General features: G+C 44.4%; 1 protein-coding gene across 3 annotated transcripts in view; it reads right to left on the reverse strand.

Annotated features, from left to right (window-relative positions):
- Positions 1-25,896, reverse strand: part of ABCC1 (ATP binding cassette subfamily C member 1 (ABCC1 blood group)) — an 872,430-nt gene that overhangs the window by 546,473 nt on the left and 300,061 nt on the right. For all 3 annotated transcript variants that reach the window (XM_069210194.1, XM_069210193.1, XM_069210195.1), the window contains one exon: positions 13,339-13,426. In XM_069210194.1, coding sequence (XP_069066295.1) covers positions 13,339-13,426 — 88 coding nt within the window. The remainder of the gene's footprint in view (positions 1-13,338; positions 13,427-25,896) is intronic.

A 25,896-nucleotide genomic window follows, 5' to 3' on the forward strand; every position in this document is an offset into this window, starting at 1 on the left:
AAAAATTATGCAAAACACTAACAATCTCCTCATAGGATGGCAGCATTATTATACATAATGGCAATACTCTCAAAATGTGTTCGTTTATTGCAAATTCTACATTTTTGGGTGCCTGGGGGATCGATGCAACCAATCTTTGCTGTGGGATGGGTGCCCCAGAGGACTGTCAGAAACACAGACTAGTGGATGAGGCCCTATCCAGGAAAGCTGGCTATTGTGACCGATTTCAGGCTGGTGCAACTTGCGCTACTGCTTAGTCTGTACTATCATATTAAGAGAATACTAAGAGGGGAGGGGTAAACGCAGACCTTTTGCTTTGAGAACGTGGTAAAAAGGGGGAACTCAAACCACACTACATCTCTATGCTCCAGTTTGAGTGGATCCTGAGAGAGAGGTTGGGACTTGCCTTAACATTGTGATGGGAGACCATGCAGATCGTGGGAACTGAACTTATATTGCATGGAATTTGTATTGATGCCAGCTCAAAGATATGGGGGTGATAGTCCTAGAGATGTCATTTGGCTCTGGGCAAGTTCTAACAGCCCAACCTTCGTAAATTGTAGCACCAACATGGACTGGTATTTGCTAGTTAAAAATGTATGTATGGGTTGAGCTTGCCCCATAAAGTATGAACAAATCTGCTGGCACTGAGGGGAACATAGTAAGTAGGGCTGAAGATTGGGGCATAACAGATACAAAGGGGGTAAAGGGGGTAATGAAAGATAGGTTGGGATCCCTGGAGAAATTGCACTTTAAGAAATGGAAATATTTTCCTGCCTATGAACTGACATGATTTAACATTTCACATGATACCATACTAGCTTATTATGTGACACAAATTAAATTAATTAACAAAAAAAAAATTAAGATCCCATTTATTCTTGAAGGACACGGTACACATGCATGGTGAACGGAGTGCGAATAACTACTATAGCTACAATAAGTCTCTGTCTTCTGGAGAGATGGCATGCACCTTTTATGTAATTAAGTTGTTTATTATACCACTCTGAGTCTAGCAACCCCATGATGAGAAAAAGCCCAATAAAGTGAGAAAGTACCGAGTTGCTTTTACAATTAAAAAGAAAGTGGTGAGGCACTCCACTTGTATGCACTTTTCATTAACCAGTTGCCCAAATATAGAACGGTGCCAACTGGAAGCACTGAGGTAGCCAGAAGATGCCAAGACATTTTCGAACCTCCTACTAGACCCCCTGCCCGTATTCAATTGTGCTGGTAAGTTTAACAGCTGTACAACTGGAATGAAGAATAGTATACTCGGCCTGGCAAACTGGCCCCATACTAGCAAATCATTCCTCCCCATTTAGCAGATTAAGATTAGGCATGTGGGTTCATTTGAGGAATTAGGAACTACAAGTAGAATTTCCTTGACTGGTTACACACCACTGTCTACTGTAATGGGTATGGGCCTAAATATTCTCAGTGTGGATTCTCAGAATGGCCCACACATCTGATGTTACTAAGATGCTACTCAGTGGATCATGATTGATAAAGATCATCTTTTGCCACCCGCGTCAGCTACTATGTCCACACCTCACCTGTAAAACACAGATGAAACTGATAAATCTGATCACACAACAGAATTTCTCAAAACCATGCATGACACATGATCAGCTCTTGAAGCAAAGATAAACTGGAACAATAAATGTGTACCTTCTATGGTAAGATTTTTGGGAAGGTGTCCGAACGTGACTACTGTAAAAGCAACTGAGCGTAACTTGGGCATGACAGGGACAGCTCTAAGGAAAACCGACTCAAAATATAGTTTATCATACGTTGTTCCTGGAATGCTGCACTGTGGACACTAAACGCCATTGAGGGAAACAAAAGAGGTGAAACTGCATCAGGGGACAGACATGGTACAATTGTTATGTCCTCCTCTCTAACTCATAAGATAAACCGTGTTCCTTCATATTATAAGTCTTACACTATAGACAGCGCAATTGCATCTTATCAAAGAGACACAACAGTTGTAGGGTGTTGCAATGCAAAGCTGTCTTATGTGTTATTATATTTCATATGCAAGCATTCACAAAACTCCAGTTTGGATAGACTATACAAAGGCCATCTGCATTACAAAAATAGAAGATTTCATCTCTTAAACGTGTTTTCTAATTGTTTATTCATTAAAGTATTCGGTAATCCCAGCATCAAGGCTGGAATTTTTCAGGATGTATGACCAATTAAGATACCACAAAGCAGAACAAACAACTATAGATTAAGAGAGCATGCCATGAGCTGCTGTAGAATCACTTGACAGCATGCTTAGTCAATTTGTATGCTCTTAAGAGTCTTCAGAGTGACTCCCTAAAGTCATATATGCCAAAACTTTACTGTTTTGGGCAACAACTTTAACTTTGTGGCAAACCATATGATGAAGAGGTCACAACCTCCTGTAAAATCTTGTCTCTAAACCACCCAAAGCCTTACTCTCAATATTGAAAGAAAATGTACAAGGGAACATTTTAGGGCTCATCAGACAAACAAATTAAAGCATTTACTTCTTCCTGATGTGCATATTCAGTCTTTGAATGATCCACTCTGGCACGACCTCTGCCCCGAGAGTTGTGGGCTTTTAGTTGTATAAAACCAATGTTTTGCCATAACATACTACTAATGACATTGATTGCTACAAATTACAATGTTTAGTCTGAAGCAGCATTTTAGTTTTTTTTTTGTTATGAATGACTATACTGCACAATTTTGAAGAGATCAGGGAATTGAGAGGGAGAAATGTATGGCAAACACACTATGTGGAGCTTGAAGATCCGTTAACAAAAAACAATTTATGCCCTAGGCTGGGGCACAGAGGTGAAGAGGAAGCACTGAGGTATTTAAATAAAAGTCATTGTAACTCAATATTGGACAGGGCGAACAACATTTTGTTTCTGAATGCTTTTAAATGGGAGAAAACTAAAACGAAAGATTTCTTAATTATTAAGTTAACTCTTCATTACAATTCTCCCCCATTTCAAACAGCAGGCTTCTTTGCTCCCAGTGACCAGTAAGCACTGTGCCACATTTATAACTAAAAACAAAATACAGACGTTTTATAAATGGGATTAATTTAAAGTGAAGAAAAATATTTCAATTAAACATTAAGGCCCTAATTACAACCAGGGCAGTAAATACCGCTTACCGCAGTGCTGACGGCCGCCAACATACCGTGACCACGGTGGTATTCCGCCACGGGTATTATGACCCACATAGAGAATACCGCCCCAATACAGACACCCACACAAGTCCACCTCACGAAAGGTCAGTGATTAACTGGCTATGGCAAAACCCACAGCGTTGTTGTGTAGCCATTTCAGTTATAGCTCCAACTTTGACCTAGATATATTTTATTCAGCTTCGCATTGTTATTTTTACAATAACCCGTTTTACGGTCTTATTTTATTTTCATCTATCTAACTGTGTTCTCAAACAAGACATTCTTGATCACTTTGTGCTTCAATCAAGGCTACAGTTTGGTACATTGCCAGTGAACGCGGTAGAAGTTTAGTCTCCAACATTCATAGAAAATACAAATCCTTACGTAGGGACATTTTCTTAGAACATCAGCTGTGTTATTATAAAAACACCTCCTAGTCCCATTACACGTTAAGAGGGAGATTCCAGCCAGGGAACCAAGACTGTATGCTGATTGCTTCGCTGCAGATGCCTACGCAGACTACAGGCCTTTGCTCAGGAATGAGGGTTGATATCCTCCCGGGGGAACTTGAAAGGCAGAATTAGAGTTTAACATGCTGTGCTCAGATTATGACTTAGATAGGAAATAGTCCATAGATTATAGTGACAGTATGATAGCGTTATTCTTATGCTTCACTCTCATCACCATTTTAATAGTCATGTTGTGTCGCCCTGGTTATTGCAGTTCACGCTTTGCTATCTAAAATGCAGTTGTTTTATTAAACCAGCCTTTAAAACTCATACTGCTTATGATGGTCATTTATAGATGAGATGGAATTGTGAATGAGAGAACTGGATGCGACCTGAGTGACCACAACTTTCCTGAGCAGTATAATATGTCATGCGCTCGGCTGCGCAATCATGTCTAGCTCTTGGTGGAGATGGGACACTGCTAGTTAGCCAGAGCAAAACCCAGATTTAGAGTGACAGGTGTCACCCGCAGTGGGTTAGACTTAGTCTCCCAAACCGTGGACGATCTTTCTGCTCCAAAACCAGTAGTCTCATTGGAATAATGAGAGCCTACGCGACACCGTCACGCCAACAGGAATATGCCCATAGTATCACGACCCACGAATCAATGCGACGGTCTATCAGCCGCGGTAAACCATTGGCGGTACACATCGCCACGCTCAAAATACACACACACTTAAAAAAAACACACCACATTGACACAATTCAAAATACACACACCTGACACACATACACACACCACACACTCACAAGACTATAAAACACACACCCACAACCCTTTACAACAAAAAAAAGAGACCAAGCACAGAGAGACAAGCAAAGAGCACACACCCAATCAGAGGCACAGAACACCATCACCCATACACCATCAACGCACATCACAGTATACACCCCAACACATCACCTCACACATATCACTCACACCACACCCATGGCACCCCAAAGACACCCCAGGTTTTCTGAGGAGGAGCTAAGGGTCATGGTGGAGAAAATCATTGGGGTAGAGCCAAAGCTATTCGGATCACAGGTGCAGCAGACATCCATTGCAGCAGCTTTGCACGCCTGGATCATGATGATCAACCTGGCCCATCAGGGACCTCTGGAAAGTCGGATCCCCTGCCACAGTCCCAAACCAACACAGAGCCTCCCCCCTCAAGAAACACCAGCACAGCAACCATCCAGCAGGGCCATACCTATGTCCCCAGGACACACCAATCAGCAGTGTGTCCACCACTACAGGGACCCCAGGCAACCCCACAAACACAGGACGATCAGGGACCTGGGGTCAGTGGCAGTGGGCACACGGTTCAGGGGACAGACGCACAGGACAACAGGGAAGCTGGGAGGACTGCTGTGCGACAGGGGGAGGACAGGCCCAGGGAACCGATCCTCCATGAGGCACTCTCAAACATCATGGGAGCCTACCACCATTCCCAAGCTGGCCAAGTTACAGGAGTCCCAGCAGCTGCAGGAGGGACAGTACCTGGGGATCAGGGAGGACCTCACAAAAATCTACACCATCCTGGTCACCATAGCAGGGGTGCTGGCTGACATGGGCAAGACCATGAGGAAGGCAGTGGCAGAACAAAGGGCCCCTGACACTAGCCAAACAGAGGAGCAGCCTTCCACCTCCACCGGCGCTAGTGGACAGGAGGCCCAGCCACAGGACCAACAGGCCACCAGCACCCCACCCCCTGCAGAAGGAGAACCACCCCGCAAACGGTCTCTGCGATCCAGGCAGAAGACAGAGAAAATTGCCAAAACCCCCGCCAGGAAATAGGACTCTCCTGATTGTCACCCCTCTGTCCCACTAAGTCACCTTGAACTGCCATTACTCCCTTTCCTATGCCCCATTGGACAATGCACCTGTGATACCAAGAGGCTGTACTCTACCCCTGGACCTTCCTCCACCATCACCCCAGCCCCTTGTACTTACCCTCATACTATTTGGCACAAAATATAAACATTATTGAAATAGAAACCCTACTGGGGTCCATATAATGATTGGAAAGATGTATTCTTACAACATTCGCAAAGCATTGTAACGTCTATGTTAATTGAATTATACCAATGTATGACAGTTGCTGGGCAGCAGTACATATAGCAGGGCCCCTGACACTAGCCAAACAGAGGAGCAGCCTTCCACCTCCACCGGCGCTAGTGGACAGGAGGCCCAGCCACAGGACCAACAGGCTACCAGCACCCCACCCCTGCAGAAGGAGAACCACCCCGCAAACGGTCTCTGCGATCCAGGCAGAAGACAGAGAAAATTGCCAAAACCCCCGCCAGGAAATAGGACTCTCCTGATTGTCACCCCTCTGTCCCACTCAGTCACCTTGAACTGCTATTACTCCCTTTCCTATGCCGCATTGGACAATGCACCTGTGATACCAAGAGGCTGTACTCTACCCCTGGACCTTCCTCCACCATCACCCCAGCCCCTTGTACTTACCCTCATACTATTTGGCACAAAATATAAACACCATTGAAATAGAAACCATACTGGGGTCCATGTAATGATTGGAAAGATGTATTCTTACAACATTCTCAAAGCATTGTAACGTCTATGTCAATTGAATTATACCAATGTATGACAGTTGCTGGGCAGCAGTACATATAGCAGGAGCCAGAATGGGACACACAGATCTGGAAAAAAGGGAATCCAAAGGGAACAGTCAGTGGCCATAGACAGAGGGTAAGAGGCTGCCATGTACAAGTATGAAAAGTAAAGTTGAGTTACAGTCTGTTACCTGTGTGTCACTGGAAGTACTGCTGTATAATGTTTGTTCTGTTGTCCACATCGTCATCTGCCTCCTCTTCCTCACTGTCCACAGGCTCCACCGCTGCCACAAGACCATCACCAGGCTCATCCTCCAGCAGAAAAGGCACCTGGCATCTCAAGGCCAGGTTGTGCAACATACAGCATGCCAAGATGATATGGCACACCTTCTTCGGAGAGTATTACAGGGATCCAACTGTTAGATGAAGGCATCGAAACCTGGCCTTCAGGAGGCCGAAGGTCCTTTCAATAATCTTCCTTGTTCGCTCATGTGCCTCAATCTAACATTCCTCTGCCCTTGTCCTGGGATTCCTCACTGGGGTCAGTAGCCATGAGAGGTTGGGGTAACCAGAGTCATCAGTAAATATCGAGGGACAACTGTTCGACACACACTAACCCTTAGGGACAACCCCATACTCGGAACCCAACCTATACTGTGTGGGGACCTTGGACTCACCTAATAGCCACACCCGGTGCCTCTGGAGTTGCTTCATCACATAAGGGATGCTGCTTTTCCTCAAGACATAGGTGTCATGCACAGAGCCAGGATATTTGGCATTCATATGGGAGATGTACTGGTCTGCCAAACACACCATTTGCACATTCATCAAATTGTAGCTTTTTCTATTCCTGTAGACCTGTTCATTTCTGCAGGGGGATGGACAAATGCCACATGTGTACCATCAATGGCACCAATGATGTTGGGGATATGTCCCAGGGCATAGAAGTCAGCTTTCACGGTGGCCAAATCCTCCACCTGGGGGAACACGATGTAGCTGCGCATGTGTTTCAGCAGGGCAGACAACACTCTGGTCAACACGTTGGAGAACATCCATGATACCATGGCCACTGTTTGAAAGGAACCACTTGCCAGGGAATGGAGCACTGACAGGACCTGCACTAGAGGGGGGATTCCTGTGTGCTGGCGGATAGCTGACATCAGGTCTGGCTCCAATTGGGCACAAAGTTCTTGGATTGTGGCACGATCAAGTCTGTATGTGATGACAATGTGTCTGTCCTCCATTGTCGACAGGTCCACCAGAGGTATGTACACCGGAGGATGCCGCCATCTCATCATCTGCCTCAGCGGTTGTAGCCTATGGAGGAGAACAGTGATCAGAAGGTAATTTACCACATAGATAGCACAACTGTTTAAAAATTTGTGTCACAGAAGCAGTGTGTGAATTTGAGAGTCAGTATATGTGCGAATATGTGCTGCGTCGCGGTAGGCGGTTGATGACTGCTGCGCAACCCCGCATTGGTTATCATTGAGCCCTATGGGTACCATGAGCCAATGGCGATGTACGCCGGCGGAGACAGTACGCACCGCCGCGGACGTCACTGGCATTTTCTACCTATTCACTCACTTGCTACCTGACCATCAACAGGAGAGGACCTACACTGCAAGTGCTGCTGTGATACGAGTCTGCGACAATGACTAGAGTGTCTGGTGAAAGGGCCCCTGTCTTCACTGCGGAGGAGTTGCAGAAACTGGTGGATGGGGTCCTCCCCCAGTACATGTTACTCTGCAGTCCTTCAGACAAACAGATGAGTACACTGTGAGCATGATGTGTGGGCAATTCCTGTTTTGCGTGGTGTGGATGTAAGGCACATGTTGGGGGGTGCTAAGGCGTCCTGGTCTGAATGCTGCATGAGAGGTGGTCAGTGTATGTGCGTCAGGGCATGGGTGGGAACTGGTGGGCAATGAGGATGACGGACCAGACAGGTGAGTACTTACATTTTCCGCTGTCTTTTCCCTCTAGGTCAGCGCCCACCAAAAAATGGGTATTTGGCGTGCAATCGCCAAGGAGGTGCGGACCCTGGGGATCTATCACAGACGGAGCACCCACTGCAGCAAGAGATGGGAGAACCTGCGCCACTGGACCAAGAAGACAGGGGAGGCCCCGCTGGGGCTGGCCACCGAACGTGGAAGGGGTGCCCGTCGCACCATGACCCCCCCCTGATGTTCCGCATCCTGACGGTGGCCTATCCTGAGTTGGATGGGCACTTGAGGGTATCACAGCAGCCACAAGGGGGTGAGTACAGATTCAGAAAGCTGACTTTGCATGCTTTAGGAACTAGCTGGGTGGGGGGGGATGTGGGCTGTGGGTGCCCCTAGGACAGGGCGATCATCAAGGGTAGGTCCCTTGTTTGCAGCCTATGAGGGGATCTCCACGACAGGGACAGGAGGGGATACCAGTGACAGCGACAACTCCTCCAATGGAAGCTCCCTGGCAGAGGCGGACACCTCTGTGCCCACCCCAACAACAGGTACAGCCGCCATCGCCCTTACCAGCACCGCCCTCCAAACAGCCCCTCACCGTGTTTCCCGTGCCCGCTCACCCAGGATGGGGGGCATCTCCTTCGCCCCAGGCACCTCAGGCCCTGCCCCAGTCAGCTCTGCTGCCCTCAGTGAGGAGGCTATTGACCTCCTGAGATCCCTCACTGTTGGGCAGTCAACCATTCTGAATGGCATCCAGGGTGTCGAGAGGCATTTGCAACAAACAAATGCATACCTGGAGGGCATTCATTCTGCCATTGCGGCCCAACGGAGAGCATTTCAGGCTCTGGTCTCAGCACTGATGAAAGCCATTGTCCCGGTGTCCAGCCTCCCCCCTCCACTACCCCGACCCAATCCCCTCTACCTATCCCAAGCACACCTTCAGCCCAGCATGCACACACATCAACACACAAAAGTGGCTCAAGAAAACAAGCATCACACATCATCACAGAGGCACTCACATAAGCACCATACCCATTCACACATAACATCCACTTCCTCCACTGTGTCCCCCTCCTCCTCTTCGTCCACCTCCCTCCCAGTAGCGTCACCACTCACACCTGCATGCACTACATCATCAGCCACTGCCTCCATCACCAGCACGCCCATCAAAACACACCCCTAACGAGCAATCACCACCGCCACAACCATGCACATGTCCCCTGTGTCCTCTCCCAGTGTGTCTGTGAGCCCTCCTCCCAAAGTACACAAACGCAGGCACACATCCACTCAACAGCCATCCACATCATAACAGCCTCCAGCCCATCCACCTTCACCCAAACTCAGCAGAAGTACAACTCCTACAACCACTACCTCTTCCTCCACTCCCACACCCCCTCCATCTTCCCGTCCCAGTGTGTCAAAGAAAATTTTCCTGGCTAACGTTGACCTCTTCCCTATGCCTCCCAACCCCTCCTCCCACCCCCACACCTAGGGCCAGGATGTCTAGATCCCAGGCCAGCACCTCAGCCACCAAGTCGGCGTCCGCTGTGGTCCCTGCAAGTCTGAGAGGATGGAAGGGGGCACCCGTCAGGGCTGGCAGTGTGCCACCTACCAATGCAAGAGACCACCCAATTCCGCCACCTGCCAAGGTTAAGAAGGGGCCGGCATGCAGCACGGACAAGACGCACCACCCACCCAGCAAGGCCTCATCCAAAACAAAAGAGGACAGTGCCAAGAGCCCAGCAGCGACTATCAAGGTGGGGAAGGGACAAAAAAAGCAGAGGCAAGGCACTTCAGGGCTCAGAGCCTCCAGGTGAGGGACTGGTGACCACCATTTGTCCTGACAGGCCCACAACCTGTACCACGGTAAGCACCGCCACCTGCACTGCCATCTGCACCGGCCCCTGCACTGCCGCTGCCACAACAACAGTCACCAGCATCGTCCCCAGTGGGCAGCCGTCCAAGGCTGCTGGAGACGGATTGGTGTCTCCCTCCACTACTACCTGCACCACGGGTGGCACCGGCAGCCTCGCCGCCGCAGGCACCGCCACCTGCACCGCCATATGCACCACCACATGCCCAGCCGGTGCCACTACATCGGAAGCATCCCCAGTAGGCAGCTGCCTGAGGCTGCAGGAGACATCCTGGACCCTTCACCCACCACTTGAGGCACCACCACCGGCACTACCAGCAGTTTGCAGCGTAAGTGGCCGCAGGATGGAGTCTGTCTCTGCCTCCATGGAGTATCATGCTACCTGTTCCCTGCACATCTCGTGTCTCAAACACCCAGGTGAGAGAATGTGAACTGCCACACCCCAGGTGCAGCATCACTTGGCACAAGGCCACCTCCAGAACCAGTAGAGAAATGCATCCACTCACCCAATCCTTGGCAGGATGAAGCAGACTGGGCACAAGGCCCCCTCCAGAACCAGTGGGACATGTCACCCACTTGAGAGACTGTGGCTTTGCAAACCCCAGGACCAAGCAGTGGCCAAACCACCCACGTGAGAGACTTGAGATACTGTGGCTTTGCACTCCCCAGGACATCGCTGTGGGCATGTTACCCCCTCCAGGAGCGGTGGCATAGTACCATCTTCCGGCAGAGGTGCCCCCCTCCCCTTCCCCCTGAGGTGCCTGTGTTTTCTCGACCTGATGCCCCTGCAGTGTTCTCTCCGTTTTGAGGCATGAGTCAAGTGTGGGCTTTGCCCATTATTTTTTTGGCCCACTGGTCCACGGACATTTGCAATGGACAGTGTACGGCCCTCTGTACATATTGTACATATTTGTATATACAGTTGTTTGCAATTGTTAACTGAATATGCATTTTCTAAATATCACTATTTGCACTAAATTCCTTTTGACCTTGTGTTCTTCTAGCAGGTTACAGGGTGTATCTGAGGTTGTTGGATCTGTTAGTGTGTATGGTGTTGTGGGTGGGGGTGGGGGTGGAGGTGTTGCTTGTGTGTGTCACTCTTTTTCCTCCCCTATCCCCTGTGTGCTAGGTGCAATACTCACCGTGGTCGTTGCACCTTCTTTCAAATTCCTCGTGTATTAGCAGATATACCAGCATGGAGAGGACCTGCAGTTCGGGCTGCATGGCATCCTGGTTCTTCGTTGAGTGTCGAAAGGTTAGTGGTTCCCCTTCAGTGTACTGTTTCGGCCGTGCTTTTGAGGTCGTTGGTACCGCCCCGGAAAAGCTGGCGGATTGGTGCCTTGTAATACGGTGGGCTGCACATTGTCTTCCGCCTGTCTATTAGCGGTGACCGTTGTGGTGTTTGTTGCTACTGTTGTGGCGGTCGGTGTGTTAAAGTGGTTGTTTGTTGACAGTTTCCGCTGTGGTCATGATCCCATTTTTTTGTCTGCTTGCCTGTTGGCGGTATTACCGCCACTTTATCTCAGACCGCCAGGGTTGTAATGAGGGCCTAAATCTTAATTGGTTTCTCCGCTTACGCCAGTTACATCTTAATGCTTTCTGAAGCATGTTTCTTCACTTTAAATATCTATCTTTGAAAACAAAAGGCTTTATATTTCTATTATAAAAATAGACCTGTATCTACAGGTCACTTGATGAAAGATGCCCGCTGTTTATAAATGTGACAACTGGAAACGGGAGAAGATTTCAAAGATGAATTTTATGGACTCCATGTAAACAAAGTTAACTCTTCAGTTTAATCTTCTCCCATTTGAAAATGTCAACTTTACACACAGATGGCAACTTTCTCCCTAGTGGCTGGAAGACATGTGCAATATTTAAAACTGAAAAATACAGCGATTATTTTAAGTGGGGAATTTAAAGCGCAGAAAAAAATTCCATATATTGGACATTTCTGAAGAACATTTTTCTACCCTTTAAATTTCTCCCATTTACAAAACTGGTTGTATGTTTGTGTTATGCATGTAATGTTGACACATAAGGCAAAAAGTATGTCCTGTGTCCCAAGTACATACAACAGAGGCTCTCAGTCACCCATACACATATAATCCCTTCAAACGCACGTTAACACATCCCCGAAGACCATACTCTCGCTGACACACACTGCAGTATTTTTTCGAATCATTGTGTCTGGCTCTATGGACATTAGGCTTAAAGTCAATGAAACCGGGTATGGTAGGGTCTAGTAATGTGTGAGTTGCTTAGCCTTCACAAGCTCATGGTGACTTTTAATGATCAAAAGTAGCTCTCACTACAGAAAAGGTTGGACACTCCTGCACTGGAACATACCACTGCTCAAACTGAGTGTACACAGACTGTAAGCCACCATGAACACTACACACATTAGCAAAGCAGGTGCTGGTGGTGATGTAACAAAAAGTTTTCTATATTTGCGATGTAATAACCAGTCTTATTATTTATTGAATTTAATTACAACCCAGGAGCACATAGACATTTAGACTGGGTTAAAGGACATAACCATATTGCTAAGTGTCTAAGAGGGAACAGAAGGGAAAGGACTTTACACTAGGGGCATGGGGATCCGACTATCGGGTAGAATTATGGTTACACTCAACAGCAAACACAACTAGACCGCTTTGTTTACTGTTACTCGTGTGAAAATAAATAGATGTCAAAATGGCAATATACCAGCGCTAAGATTTTGTTAGGCCTCATACTAGGCTCATTTTGTAGCTCATTAATAAATTACAGTTTCATAATTGTTCTTTGAGAATGGGACAGCAGATTAGCAACCTCGTTCAGTGCTCACTCCAGCAAAGAATATTAATAAACCAAAACTATTTTTCTCATATAACATGGCATGGCTGAGGAGCAACACATGCCTAAGGGCAGAATGAGACTTAGTCTGGTGATAGCAAAAAAAAAAAAAAAAATACACACAAAAAAAAGGTCTGTTCATAACTCGCCTTTAGTTCCACCGCCAGATACTATGTGTTTCACAATAAACGTGCATCACTTGCAGTTACGACTGCTTAAGGCAACATATGAAACTCTTCCAAATTTAAAAGAGGGAATGTTAAAATAAAGAGGAAATTCATAAAAGGAGGGGAATTCTCACAGTTATATAAAATGAAAGGTAGTGTCTAACAAGAAGGTTCGTAAGTTCATTAAACAGTATGATAGTAAACAGAACAAAGTATTTACTCTCAGCAAACTTATACTTCTTTGAGCAAGTCAGCTTAAAAAAATACTATAACTTACAGCCTTTTACAGGACCTCTGGCAATGCTGTCCGTTTCCAATTCTTCATGCGAAAGAAATACTCGAAGGCGTTTAAGGGACACACTTGCCTAAATATGAAACAATTAAAGTTAATTTTAAACATTTGTTGGTGTTTAGCCTTGCAGATTATGAAATTAATTTTAGAGTTTCGACATCATCTTCCAGCACATTATTTTGAAATATTAGCAGACTGCGGTGAGAGGTTTTCCGAAAGCAAAAAAGTGTTCTATTAACAACAGGGACTATTCTGTTTCTAGGTGAGATGTTTTCACATATCTTCTGTAAAACCACTCACCAACCATAAGACACACCAATAGTGCAGTAGTTGTTTTTGCTGGTGGGTCACGCAAGATCAGCCTAAAGGTGCACTTTCCTCCCTAAGATATAAACCATATGAAAAATATTTATTTGTAAATGGTGCAAGCCATATATTATGTGAGGTTCTATTTTCATGACACTGCAAGTAATAATGATTTTAACTGAAATATGCTCGAGGAATGCTTAGCTAAGCTCTACCTTGCAAGGTATGAGAAGGTTTTAGCTCAGACTGCCCCATACGAAGCAGCCCTGCAATGTGGGCTACCATTAGAAGTATAAACTGGTAGACAGGCCAATGTTAATTGTCCATGACTAGCCAGTAAAAAGTAAGGGAGTGGGTGCTGCCCTGGTTTGAAATGGCCAATGGTGTTGCCCAAGGTTACTATCACCAATATGAGACTGATTATTGAAATACATGGTCTTGGACAGAGCCAATACTGGTTTTAATTTTTACACATTTATATGGAGGGATGCACCCGACTTGTATGATAAATTGTTTATGGACAGATCCCTGTAGGCAGGTCTACCAGCCAAACATAGAAACATTAATTCCCAGAGATCTACAGCCTTGGTGGTCCACTAGCCAATTGGAAGAATTCAGGCTCGAATTCAAGACAAACAATAGAAGGTTAAGTACTGAATAAAGAGCATTAGAGGATCCCAATTTTTGTCCAGAGGATGCTGAAGGTAACACATCTGGAGCCAGGAACGGTGATTGCTCAGAACATTATGTCTGAAGGCCATCGAGCTCTGAAATCCACAATACCATTGTTAAGCTATACTTAAGTAAAATATCCTTCAAATCCCTACTGGCGGTCACTCTGAGGAAGGGAAGGTTCTTCTATGTCTAGAGTTACCCCTATTACAGCATTCTCTGAGCTAGTAGCAGAGAACACATTTTTAAGTAGCAAAGAAAATATTTTTAAATTAGCAGTAAAACTTCGACCAACATCAGCCAGGCAAGAATCTGTTATCTCCCAAGCCTGAGTACCTACCAAGCAGTCACAATCTCAGAGTATCAATGGTTATTCAGCTACAGTAGAGTGTCTGCAAGGTCAAAGGTTTGGTGAGAAATGCCCCAACACTACAGAAAAGCAGTGTGAAATAATGATAGATTTGCCAATGCCAGACACTTTTTGTGATAAGGACATGAAGGGAAGTTTGCCCCAGGAAGTAACAATGGGAACAACCAATTAACAGGCAGCACTGCAGACAATGATGCAATACACATGGCATAATTCTCAAATTCAGGAAGAGGACAAACAGTGCATTTCACACAGATCTAGGATGGGGTGGTTATTGCCTTTTCTTTCGCCACAAAGAAGCCAATTAATAGAAGCTCTTCACCTGAGCAACCAAAGAACGATTCTTCATCCACTAATAGGAAGAGCCTCTGTAAAACAATTTGCAGTATCTCTTACAGAAGTTCATAAGGTTTTTTCCAAGGAAAATATACACCTACAGGCTATGTGAGTTGTAAATCAAAGCTAGCAGTCTACACTGATCTGTTGAACAATGGTGCCAATGTAGGAAGCCCACAACTCTTAGGAGGTGCATGAGCTGCTTGACTTGGAAGATAGGAAGCAGTGGTGACTGGTGATTTTTGAAAGTGGTATATCATAGCATTCTTTTTTCCTGGGTTTTAATGAAAAGGTTTAGCAGTCTTGTACTCTTCATGACCTTAAGATGCATTCCTTTATTCCTTGCACTTTATTCCAATACACTGTTTTTATCAGTCGCACCTCAGCCAATGCTACACAGCCTCTTATCTCCTAGTCTACACATACCCCTTAACCCTTTGCACGACTGAATTAGGAATGTTCATCATTCTCCGTCCTCCACTCCTTCATCCAATTCATCACCCTCTACTCTCAACATTTCAAACCTTAAGGGCATCTGGCACTCTCAAACCTCTTCAGCTGTAGATACTACTCAGAGCACCTTATCCTCCCTTTCACTCGCCAAATGTATAGGCTCTTCATGGGGCTCCTTCACAAGGAGTGCCTTTCCCAGTGTTTTGGCTCCACTAATCCCAGGTGAATACCATTTTCTGTGCCTTCTCCTCAATGAGCAAAGCCGCAGCCATGCCCAATTGGTACTGGGAGAAGAAAACTGCCACATGAAAATGGGCTAATGCCTTTCCCAGAGACTAGTGCACTCTATGCAGTGTCATAAAAAAGAGGTATATGGGCTTAAGGACATGTCTAAGTGTAACAATTGTGATTCCTGGCTGTATCTTGATTCTTCAGCCTCTAACATCCAAGGATGCCTAACAGCAGTAGTAGATGGGATGTCAGCTACAGCTAAAATGTTAAACTGAGTATATGAGGGTGCTTGTCATGCTGTTCCCTCTATATCAGGACCTCTGTTGAAGGTATTTATGCCAACAGTCCACGTCTAAAGGATCATCTCTAATTCAGGTTTAACTATTATTCCAAGGTTAAATAAGATGGTCTCTACTTGATTTCTCATCCAAGGAACGTTTAGGAAAATTCTACAATATCTCCACATGAATGGCAAAAGACTTGTTATTCAAGTGACTATCTCAGCCAGGTTAAATTATAAAATGGCATTAAACTGGCCTTGCCCAGATCTTATGAGTAAAAGATTTCAGATAGTAAAAAATAATATTTCTGATCAACTACTATCAAGCGTGAGAAAAACCGAACCATTATTTTCTTATTTGGCACAATAGCACAGACTCCCTGTGGCCAAGAAAGTCTCTTTTAGAGGCATACGTATGATTCGCTTATCAACACATACAGCTTGCCCATAATTTCTTCTTCTCTACCCACACATACTGTTTGGTTGGTATTCTGTGAATCTGAAAATTCTGTGTTTCAGCCAGTCCTATTTTGGTGCACATATATTTATGTTACACAGGGGTGGTTTTTCGAAACTTGTACCAGATTTTTTTTTAGCCTAAATCAAGACCTGTCAACATTTTGCAGTAGGAAACAAAATTCTCAGTTCAAAATGTAAAGTCTTCACTGTTAGATTGAGACCTTTTGTCAGGACAGCATTGGTAGCAGTATGCTCAGTAAGTTTCAACTCATTCATCAATTGCCTAGAAGTACACATTTCTCAAAGATGTTTCGTCTTTTCAAACACATTTTATATACTGCACACATCTACTTTAATAAATGGCAAAAACTTTCTTATACCCTGGAAATTTGTTTTTTAAATGTGGCCAATAGTTTTTTTTATAGTTTGGGTGTGCACAGAAGTAACAAATTTAGATTGAATGAGCATTTTAAAAACATTATATGGGCAGTACTCCATGGCTCCATTACCAATCCTAGCTCTGCAGGTTTTATTACTATGCAGTCAAAATGGGGATTCATTGAACAAGTTGGTACAAAGTCTACTTCATTAAGTATGTGAAACCCAAGAAGCTTAGCCTTACACTACGAACTACTGATGCAATGAATGCACAGTATGACAAAACAGTAGGTTTATTGGAATAAATGCGCAATTCAGACAAAGACATACATATGAAACTATGAATTTACAACTGCATAAAAGAACGTAACTGTAAAAGAATGAATGTATATTCACACAACAAATGTACATTGTACCATATATTTACAGCGCCCACATTGACAAGATCAACTTAATATATACTAAGTGAACTAACAATAAAAAGCCAATAATACATATATAGAACGCTTTACTGAACAGACAAAGAAAAATACTTAGTCAGGACAAATTGTTATGTAGCTTCTTGTAATCACTATAGTTTACTGACTGCAAAATCGTCAACAGGAGATAAAGCACAATAAGTATACACCAAAAAAACCTGTAAAATATATCTTAAAAGCAAGGAAATACCACATTTAATGTGTTTTTGAAAAAAATTACAGACAATCCTTAACTAACTCTAAATCAGTCATATTCCAAGACATAAGTCGCTGCATTATTCAGGAATAGTTGATATTTGCATAGCACTATGGAAAGTTTTCATTAAAAAAATAAAATAAAAGAAAATAAACACCTTACCTGATGTGTTACAGTATATATGAAGCTTGCTTTCGTATGTGTTGTAACACATACTGTCTGTAATTTTACATTTCATTGAACCTTTTTTTCATTGAATATATTATAACCTGTGCTTAAGTGGAGCTTGTTACAGTATATGTTACTGCAACGAACTGTGAATGACAAATGTACCTACTGTCCCATTATCGGACTAAGTGATACTTGATTCATCAATCTCATAATGATGAAATTGTGATATGTCCTTGCTGGAAATTAAACCAGTGTCATGCTAGCTACATTTACATTCCTTAAGAAGGTACAATGCTGGCAAACTTTTCCAATACCACTGTAGATCATTTTGTTCATTGTTTATTCCAACCCAGCCTTACATCCTTTTCAAGTGGGTAATTCTTACACTGGGAACTTGTAACGTCTATTTTTACAGTGCTTAGCAAAGGCAGAAGTGTGGTCCTTAGCACAATATAAAAGCAATATATTGTTTAAATAATTTGTCTTATTGCAAGTTAGGAATGGCCATGCACGAGGAAGAAAAGGAAACAGCCACTTCTAAGATATTTATTTTCAAACTGCATGTACATTGTCATTTACTTTTATTGAGAAGCAAAATAATTTCCAGGATATTTGTCATGTCACTGTTTTTTATCTCTGGAGTCCCTTTTGATTCTTTTCTTATACTACATCTCTTTTGTGGTGGGAGTTTAACAGGATACTACACGATCTATTTTTACATGATTTTATTAGCATCTTAAATCTCTGCTGATTCCAAACCTGTCCGTAGTAACTGCCTGCTATTACCAAACTAAGGGCCTTATTTAGATCTCACCAGAGGGGAGCACTCAGTCACAAACGTGACAGATATCCCCTCCACCATATTATGATCCAGTTATATCCAATGGGGATCGTAATACAGCAGATAGGATATCTGTCATGTTTGTGACAGAGTATTTCCTCCGCTGAGATCTAAATCGGGCCTTACACATTTAGGCAGTGATTACTACAAAGACAGCAAAGTGTATGACTAGTCAATGGAGGTCTGGGAACCAGCTGTGGGTGGGCCTGGGCCTTGCCCTTTTGCCCCTACTCCTATCTAAAAGCAGGCCAGTCTCTCAGACACAATCAATCAATCAATCAATCAGGGTTTGTGTAAAGCATGTCTAATCTCCCATCAGGTTCTCAGGTGCTGGGGGTAGTGGAAGTTCAGTCTAAGAGCCAGGTCTTGAGGTCCTTCTTGAACTGAGGTAGTGAGGGTGATTGCCTGAGGTGTAGCAGAAGAGGGTTCCAGGTCTTTGGGGCGGGGTAAGAGAAAGATCTCCCTCCAGCTGAGTTCTTGCTTATTCTTGGAGTTGTGAGGGCCAGTTGGGCGGAGTGGAGTTGTCTTGTGGAATGTCAGGCGGTGGTTGAGGTATGCAGGTCTTATGTGGTGGAGGGCCTTGTAGGTGTGTATGAGGAGCCTGAAGGTGATTCTTTTGTTGATCGGGAGCCAGTGAAGGTCTTTTTCTCAGATGACTGGAGATGTGACTGCAGCAGGGTATGTCCAGGACGAGTCTGGTCGAGGTGTTCTGGATTCTCTGCAGTTTCTTTTTGAGTGTTAGGGTGGTGCCGGCATAGAGTGTGTTGCCATAGTCTTACTTGCAGCTGACTAGTGCCTGGGTGACTGTTCTCCTGGACTTGATCGCGATCCATTTTTTCAAGATCTTTCGGAGCAGGCAGAGTGTGTGTAAGCATGAGGATGAGACAGCACTGACTTGGTGGTTTATTGAGAGCAAGAAGTCTAGGATGAGGCAGAGGTGACATTTGTTATTCTAGTTACCTTCTGCCTCCTGGCAGTGCTCTGCTTCAGGTTCTCCTCAGCAACTGAAGCTGACCCAGGGATCATCAAGGCACACAGCTCTCACAATGGCTTAAGTTTCTGTAGTGTGGGGCCTTCAAGCACACAAGTAGAGGTATCCTTTTGGCCCTTCACCGTCAATCAGGCTGTACATATGATTCTGGGCCTTACATCAAGTTAGAGCGCAAAGAGGCAGAGCTCTCAAAGAGATTTGAGGCCTTCATGAAAGCTTGTCCTCTCTTAAACAGAGCGCGCATTGCCTGTCAGTAGTCTGGTACACAAATTGAGTGAGTTATCGTCGCTGGCCAAACATGGTCCTTTGTGTTTAATTTTTTTTGTTTTTGAAATCTTGTCAATTGAGAGTCTGAAGCACCTCTCAATGACAGGTAAAAGGCTTACACAAACCACACATGACTTCAAAAGAAACACTCACATGAAGGCCTTGGCAAACCAGAAGAAAGTCTGTTTTGGTTGGTACTACATGGATGGAGCTTAGTTTATCGGGACATGACCGTCCCCTGGCTTGTAGCACTAAAGCACATCACAGTTCAAGGTTTCCATTGTAAAAGCTGGTCAGTCACTTTGTCCCATTTCACCCGCTACAGCCATGAAGTCTTCAGCTATACTTAGTGTCTCATAGGGAAGGCCAGTGGTAAGGGAAACAGGCTACATGTATGAAGTTCCAGGGTGACAAAGGTTTTGTCTCATAACACCGTGGCAAGGTTCTACTCCTGGGCAAATCCAGCCAAGAGGAAATTGTAGCACTTACAATCCGGCATAAGTGCAATCCGCAGCTGGTCCTGCTAATGTTGGCATAGGGCTGCCTGAGAGAGGATATCAGACTGGAAATCCTTCTTAATGAAGTTCTGAAGGACCTTTGCCTTCTTATCCATTTGGGAAATTGGTGCTTTCTAGTTTAAGGAGGCTATTGTTCATCAGCCCGTAAACCTATTAATAAATTAATCGACTTGGCGTTGGTCCCGGCTAAAAGCAGGATTGTCCTGTGCTCGAAAGTAGCACACTTGCCACTCTTCCTGCCAACCCCTCCTCCCCCACTAATTCAACAGTGGCTGGCAAGCTTAAGGTGTGGCACACTGGCAGAACAGCTTGTGTTAAATAGCAGCAGGAGCTCAGCACCAACTAACCCTCCTGGCTACCACATGTATCTGGAGAAGATAAAGGCCAAGTTGGATGACAGACCACGCTGGGTACTTACCATTATGCACTCGATCCGGAAAGGATAGTTTTTAACCTGCACCTTCACATAAATGGGGAGGACGTTGCCATGGCCATCATACCTGCAGACTGTTTGGGAGACACCCTTGCCGGCCTCCCCTCAAAAGTCTGATACATGGCTCCCACTTCCCCCAATACCACCCCTACCTTCCCCCATCACATTCATCTCTTCCCTGACCCCTCTCCCCACCCCACTGAGTTAACATGCCATGGATATGTTGATACCAGTTAAGTTTAAGACTTGTTAAAAAGGCAATGCACAGAACGCAATCTTTAACATAAATGTGGATATTGCAAACATTTTCTTTTACAAACATTTGCTTGTTATACAGCAGATTGTTTTTTCATTCTCATGTGCATTGCCACCTATGAGTGCACCCTTACATATGCTACAGATGTGTTTCTCTTCTATCTTCAAGATGCACTGCCTGAAATTGGTGATGTTCCAATATTTTAAAACTAATAAAAATATGGAAAGTGTCACTTACACAGTGTACATCTGTTCGTGGCATTAGTCGCTGCAGATTCACATGCTGTACACATCCCGCCATCTGGTGTTGGGCTCGGAGTGTTACAAGTTGTTTTTCTTCGAAGAAGTCTTTTCGAGTCACGAGATCGAGGGACTCCTCCCATTTTGACTCCATTGCGCATGGGCGTCGACTCCATCTTAGATTGTTTTTTCCCCACAGAGGGTGAGGTAGGAGTTGTGTATACTAGTAATAATGCCCATGCAATGGAGTGAATACGTATGTACATAATGTACTTTAAAGTAATATACAGTATTTACAAATGTTCAAGATCAACTTCTAAACGGCTACAGGCTCCCGGGGAGGCGGGTGGGCGAATGTGAATCTGCAGCGACTAATGCCACGAACAGATGTACACTGGGTAAGTGACATTTTCCGTTCGATGGCATGTGTAGCTGCAGATACACATGCTGTGCATAGACTAGTAAGCAGTTATCTCCCCAAAAGCGGTGGTTCAGCCTGTAGGAGTTGAAGTAGTTTGAAATAATGTTCTTAGTACAGCTTGACCTACTGTGGCTTGTTGTGCCGTTAACACATCTACACAGTAGTGTTTGGTAAATGTATGAGGCATAGATCATGTAGCTGCCTTACATATTTCGGTCATTGGAATATTACCTAGAAAGGCCATGGTAGCACCTTTCTTTCTAGTTGAGTGTGCTTTTGGTGTAATAGGCAGTTCTCTTTTTGCTTTAAGATATCAGCTTTGAATACACTTAACTATCGATCTAGCAATGCCTTGTTTAGAAATTGGATTTCCTGTATGAGGTTTTTGGAAAGCAACAAATAATGGTTTTGTTTTCTGAATTAGTTTTGTTCTGTCAATGTAGTACATTAACGCTCTTTTGATGTCTAATGTGTGTAGTGCTCTCTCAGCTACGGAATCTGGCTTTGGGAAGAACACTGGTAGTTCCACTGTTTGATTCAAGTGGAAGGGTGATATAACTTTTGGCAACAATTTAGAATTTGTCCATAGAACTACTTTATGCTTGTGTATTTGAATAAATGGTTCTTGTATGGTAAACGCTTGAATCTCACTCACTCTTCTTAGAGATGTGATGGCAATTAAAAATGCAACTTTCCATGTTAAGTATTGCATTTCACAAGAGTGCATGGGCTCAAAAGGTGGACCCATGAGTCGTGTTAAGACAATGTTGAGGTTCCATGAAGGAACTGGTGGTGTTCTTGGTGGTATAATTCTCTTTAGGCCTTCCATAAATGCTTTTATGACTGGAATCCTAAATAGTGAAGTTGAGTGCGTAATTTGCAGGTAAGCTGAAATTGCGGTAAGATGTATCTTTATGGATGAAAAAGCTAGCTTTGACTTTTGCAAATGTAGTAAGTATCCTACGATGTCTTTGGCAGATGCGTGTAAGGGTTGAATTTGATTATTATGGCAGTAATAAACAAATCTTTTCCACTTATTTGCATAGCAATGTCTAGTGGTAGGTTTTCTAGCTTGTTTTATGACCTCTATACATTCTTGTGTAAGGTCTAGGTGTCCGAATTCTAGGACTTCAGGAGCCAAATGGCTAGATTCAGCGATGCTGGATTTGGATGTCTGATTTTTTGTTTGTGTTGTGTTAACAGATCTGGTCTGTTTGGTAGTTTGACATGAGGCACTACTGAGAGGTCTAGTAGTGTTGTGTATCACGGTTGTCTTGCCATGTTGGTGCTATTAGTATGAGTTTGAGTTTGTTTTGACTCAATTTGTTTACCAGATATGGAAGGAGTGGGAGAGGGGGAAAAGCGTACGCAAATATCCCTGACCAGCTCATCCATAATGCATTGCCCTGAGACTGATCTTGTGGGAACCTGGATGCGAAGTTTTGGCATTTTGCGTTTTCTTTTGTTGCAAATAGATCTATTTGTGGTGTTCCCCAATTCTGGAAGTAAGTGTTTAGTATTTGTGGGTGTATCTCCCATTCGTGGATCTGTTGGTGATCCCGAGAGAGATTGTCTGCTAACTGGTACTGAATTCCTGGAATAAATTGTGCTATTAGGCGAATGTGGTTGTGAATCGCCCAATGCCATATTTTCTGTGCCAGGAGACACAACTGTGTTGAGTGTGTCCCTCCCTGTTTGTTTAGGTAATACATTGTTGTCATGTTGTCTGTTTTGACAAGAATGTGTTTGTGGCTTATTATGGGTTGAAATGCTTTCAGCGCTAGAAATACTGCTAATAGTTCTAAGTGATTTATGTGAAACTGTTTTTGCTGATTGTTCCATTGTCCCTGGATGCTGTGTTGATTTAGGTGTGCTCCCCACCCTATCATGGAGGCATCTGTTGTTATCACGTATTGTGGCACTGGGTCTTGGAAAGGCCGCCCTTGGTTTAAATTTATACTGTTCCACCATTGAAGCGAGGTGTATGTTTGGCGGTCTATCAACACCAGATCTAGAAGTTGACCCTGTGCTTGTGACCATTGTGACGCTAGGCACTGTTGTAAGGGCCTCATGTGTAACCTTGCGTTTGGGACAATGGCTATGCATGAGGACATCATGCCTAGTAGTTTCATCACCATTTTGACTTGTATCTTTTGTTTTGGATACATGGCGTGTATTACATTGTGAAAAGCCTGAACCCTTTGTGGGCTTGGAGTGGCAATCCCGTTTGCTGTGTTGATTGTCGCCCTTAAGTATTGCTGTGTTTGACACGGCAGAAGGTGTGACTTTGTGTAGTTGATTGAGAAACCTAACTTGTGTAGGGTTTCTAACACATACTTTGTGTGTTGTGAACACTGCTGTAGCGTGCTGGTTTAGATTAACCAATCGTCTAGGTACGGGAATACATGTATTTGCTGCCTTCTGATATGTGCAGCTACTACTGCCAGGCATTTTGTAAAAACTCTTGGCGCAGTTGTTATTCCGAATGGCAACACCTTGAATTGGTAATGTACCGCTTGGAATACAAACCTTAAGTACTTTCTGTGTGAAGGATGTATCGGTATATGGAAATATGCATCCTTTAAGTCTAGTGTTGTCATGTAGTCTTGTTGTTTGAGCAGTGGGATTACGTCCTGTAATGTCACCATGTGAAAGTGATCTGATTTGATGTAAGTATTTAATGTTCTGAGATCTAGAATAGGTCTTAGACTCTTGTCTTTTTTGGGTATGAGAAAATACAGAGAGTAAACTCCTGTTCCTTTTTGTTGGTTTGGTACTAATTCTATTGCCTCTTTCAGTAGCAAAGCCTAAACTTCTACTCCTAGAAGATCTATATGTTGTTTCGACATATTGTGTGTTTTCGGTGGGACGTTTGGAGGGAATTTGAGAAATTCTATGCAATAACCATGTTGGATAATTGCTAGGACCCAAGAGTCTGTTATTTCCTCCCAATGTTTGTAGAACTTGGTTAGTCTCCCCCCCACAGGTGTTGTGTGTTGGGGATTTGTGACTTGGAAGTCACGGTTTGGTTTGAGGAGTTTTGGGACTTTGGAACTTTCCTCTATTCCTTTGAAATTGTCCCCGAAAACTTCCCCGCTGATACTGGCTCTGGTAAGTGGGTCTTGTTTGTGAGGTTGTGGGTTCTAGGCTTTGTCTTTGAAACCCCCCTCGAAACGGTGTCTTTCTAAATGTGCCTCTGCTCTGTGGGGAGTAGAGTGCGCCAATGGCTTTAGCCGTGTCCGTATCTTTTTTCAGTTTTTCAATCGCAGTGTCCACCTCCGGCCCAAACAACTGCTGTCCGTTGAATGGCATATTCAGCACAGCTTGCTGTATTTCTGGTTTAAATCCTGATGTACGCAGCCATGCATGTCTCCTTATTGTTACTGCTGTGTTGACAGTTCTAGCAGCTGTATCTGCAGCATCTATTGCTGACCCTATCTGATTGTTGGAGATACTCTGTCCTTCTTCTACAACTTGCTGCGCTCGCTTTTGGAACTCCTTGGGCAAATGTTCTATAAAGTGTTGCATTTCGTCCCAATGGGCCCTATCGTATCTGGCCAGCAAAGCCTGTGAATTTGCAATTCGCCACTGGTTTGCTGCCTGCGCTGCTACCCTTTTGCCTGCTGCGTCGAATTTTCGACTTTCATTATCTGGAGGTGGTGCATCTCCTGAAGTATGTGAGTTCGCTCTCTTGCGCGCTGCTCCTACTACAACTGAGTCCGGTATTAGCTGTTGTGTGATGTAAACGGGGTCTGTTGGTGGCGGTTTATATTTTTTCTCCACTCTTGGAGTAATGGCCCTTCCTTTTACAGGCTCCTCAAACACTTGTTTGGAGTGTTTTAACATTCCGGGGAGCATGGGGAGACTGATATTGGCTGTGTGTGGACGACAGTGTGTTAAAAAGGAAGTCGTCTTCAATGGGCTCTGTATGCAGGCTGACATTATGAAATGCCGCTGCTCTCGACACCACCTGTGCGTATGCTGTACTATCCTCTGGTGGCGACGGTCTAGCTGGATAACATTCTGGACTATTATCTGACACTGGTGCGTCATAAAGGTCCCCTGCGTCAGTGTCATCTTGACTCATTGTTGTATGCGTTGGTGATTGCATCATTGGTGGAGTGGCTACTGGTGATGGTTGCGGAGAGCGTTGTGGAGATGGTGGCGGGGTTACTTGTTTAGCCACCTTTGCTTGTGGCTGCTTGTCATTTTCTTGGAAGGCAAGTTTGCGTTTTATTCTAATTGG

Source organism: Pleurodeles waltl, chromosome 10 (genome assembly GCF_031143425.1).
Source record: "Pleurodeles waltl isolate 20211129_DDA chromosome 10, aPleWal1.hap1.20221129, whole genome shotgun sequence".
NCBI classification, from domain to species: Eukaryota; Metazoa; Chordata; class Amphibia; order Caudata; family Salamandridae; genus Pleurodeles; species Pleurodeles waltl.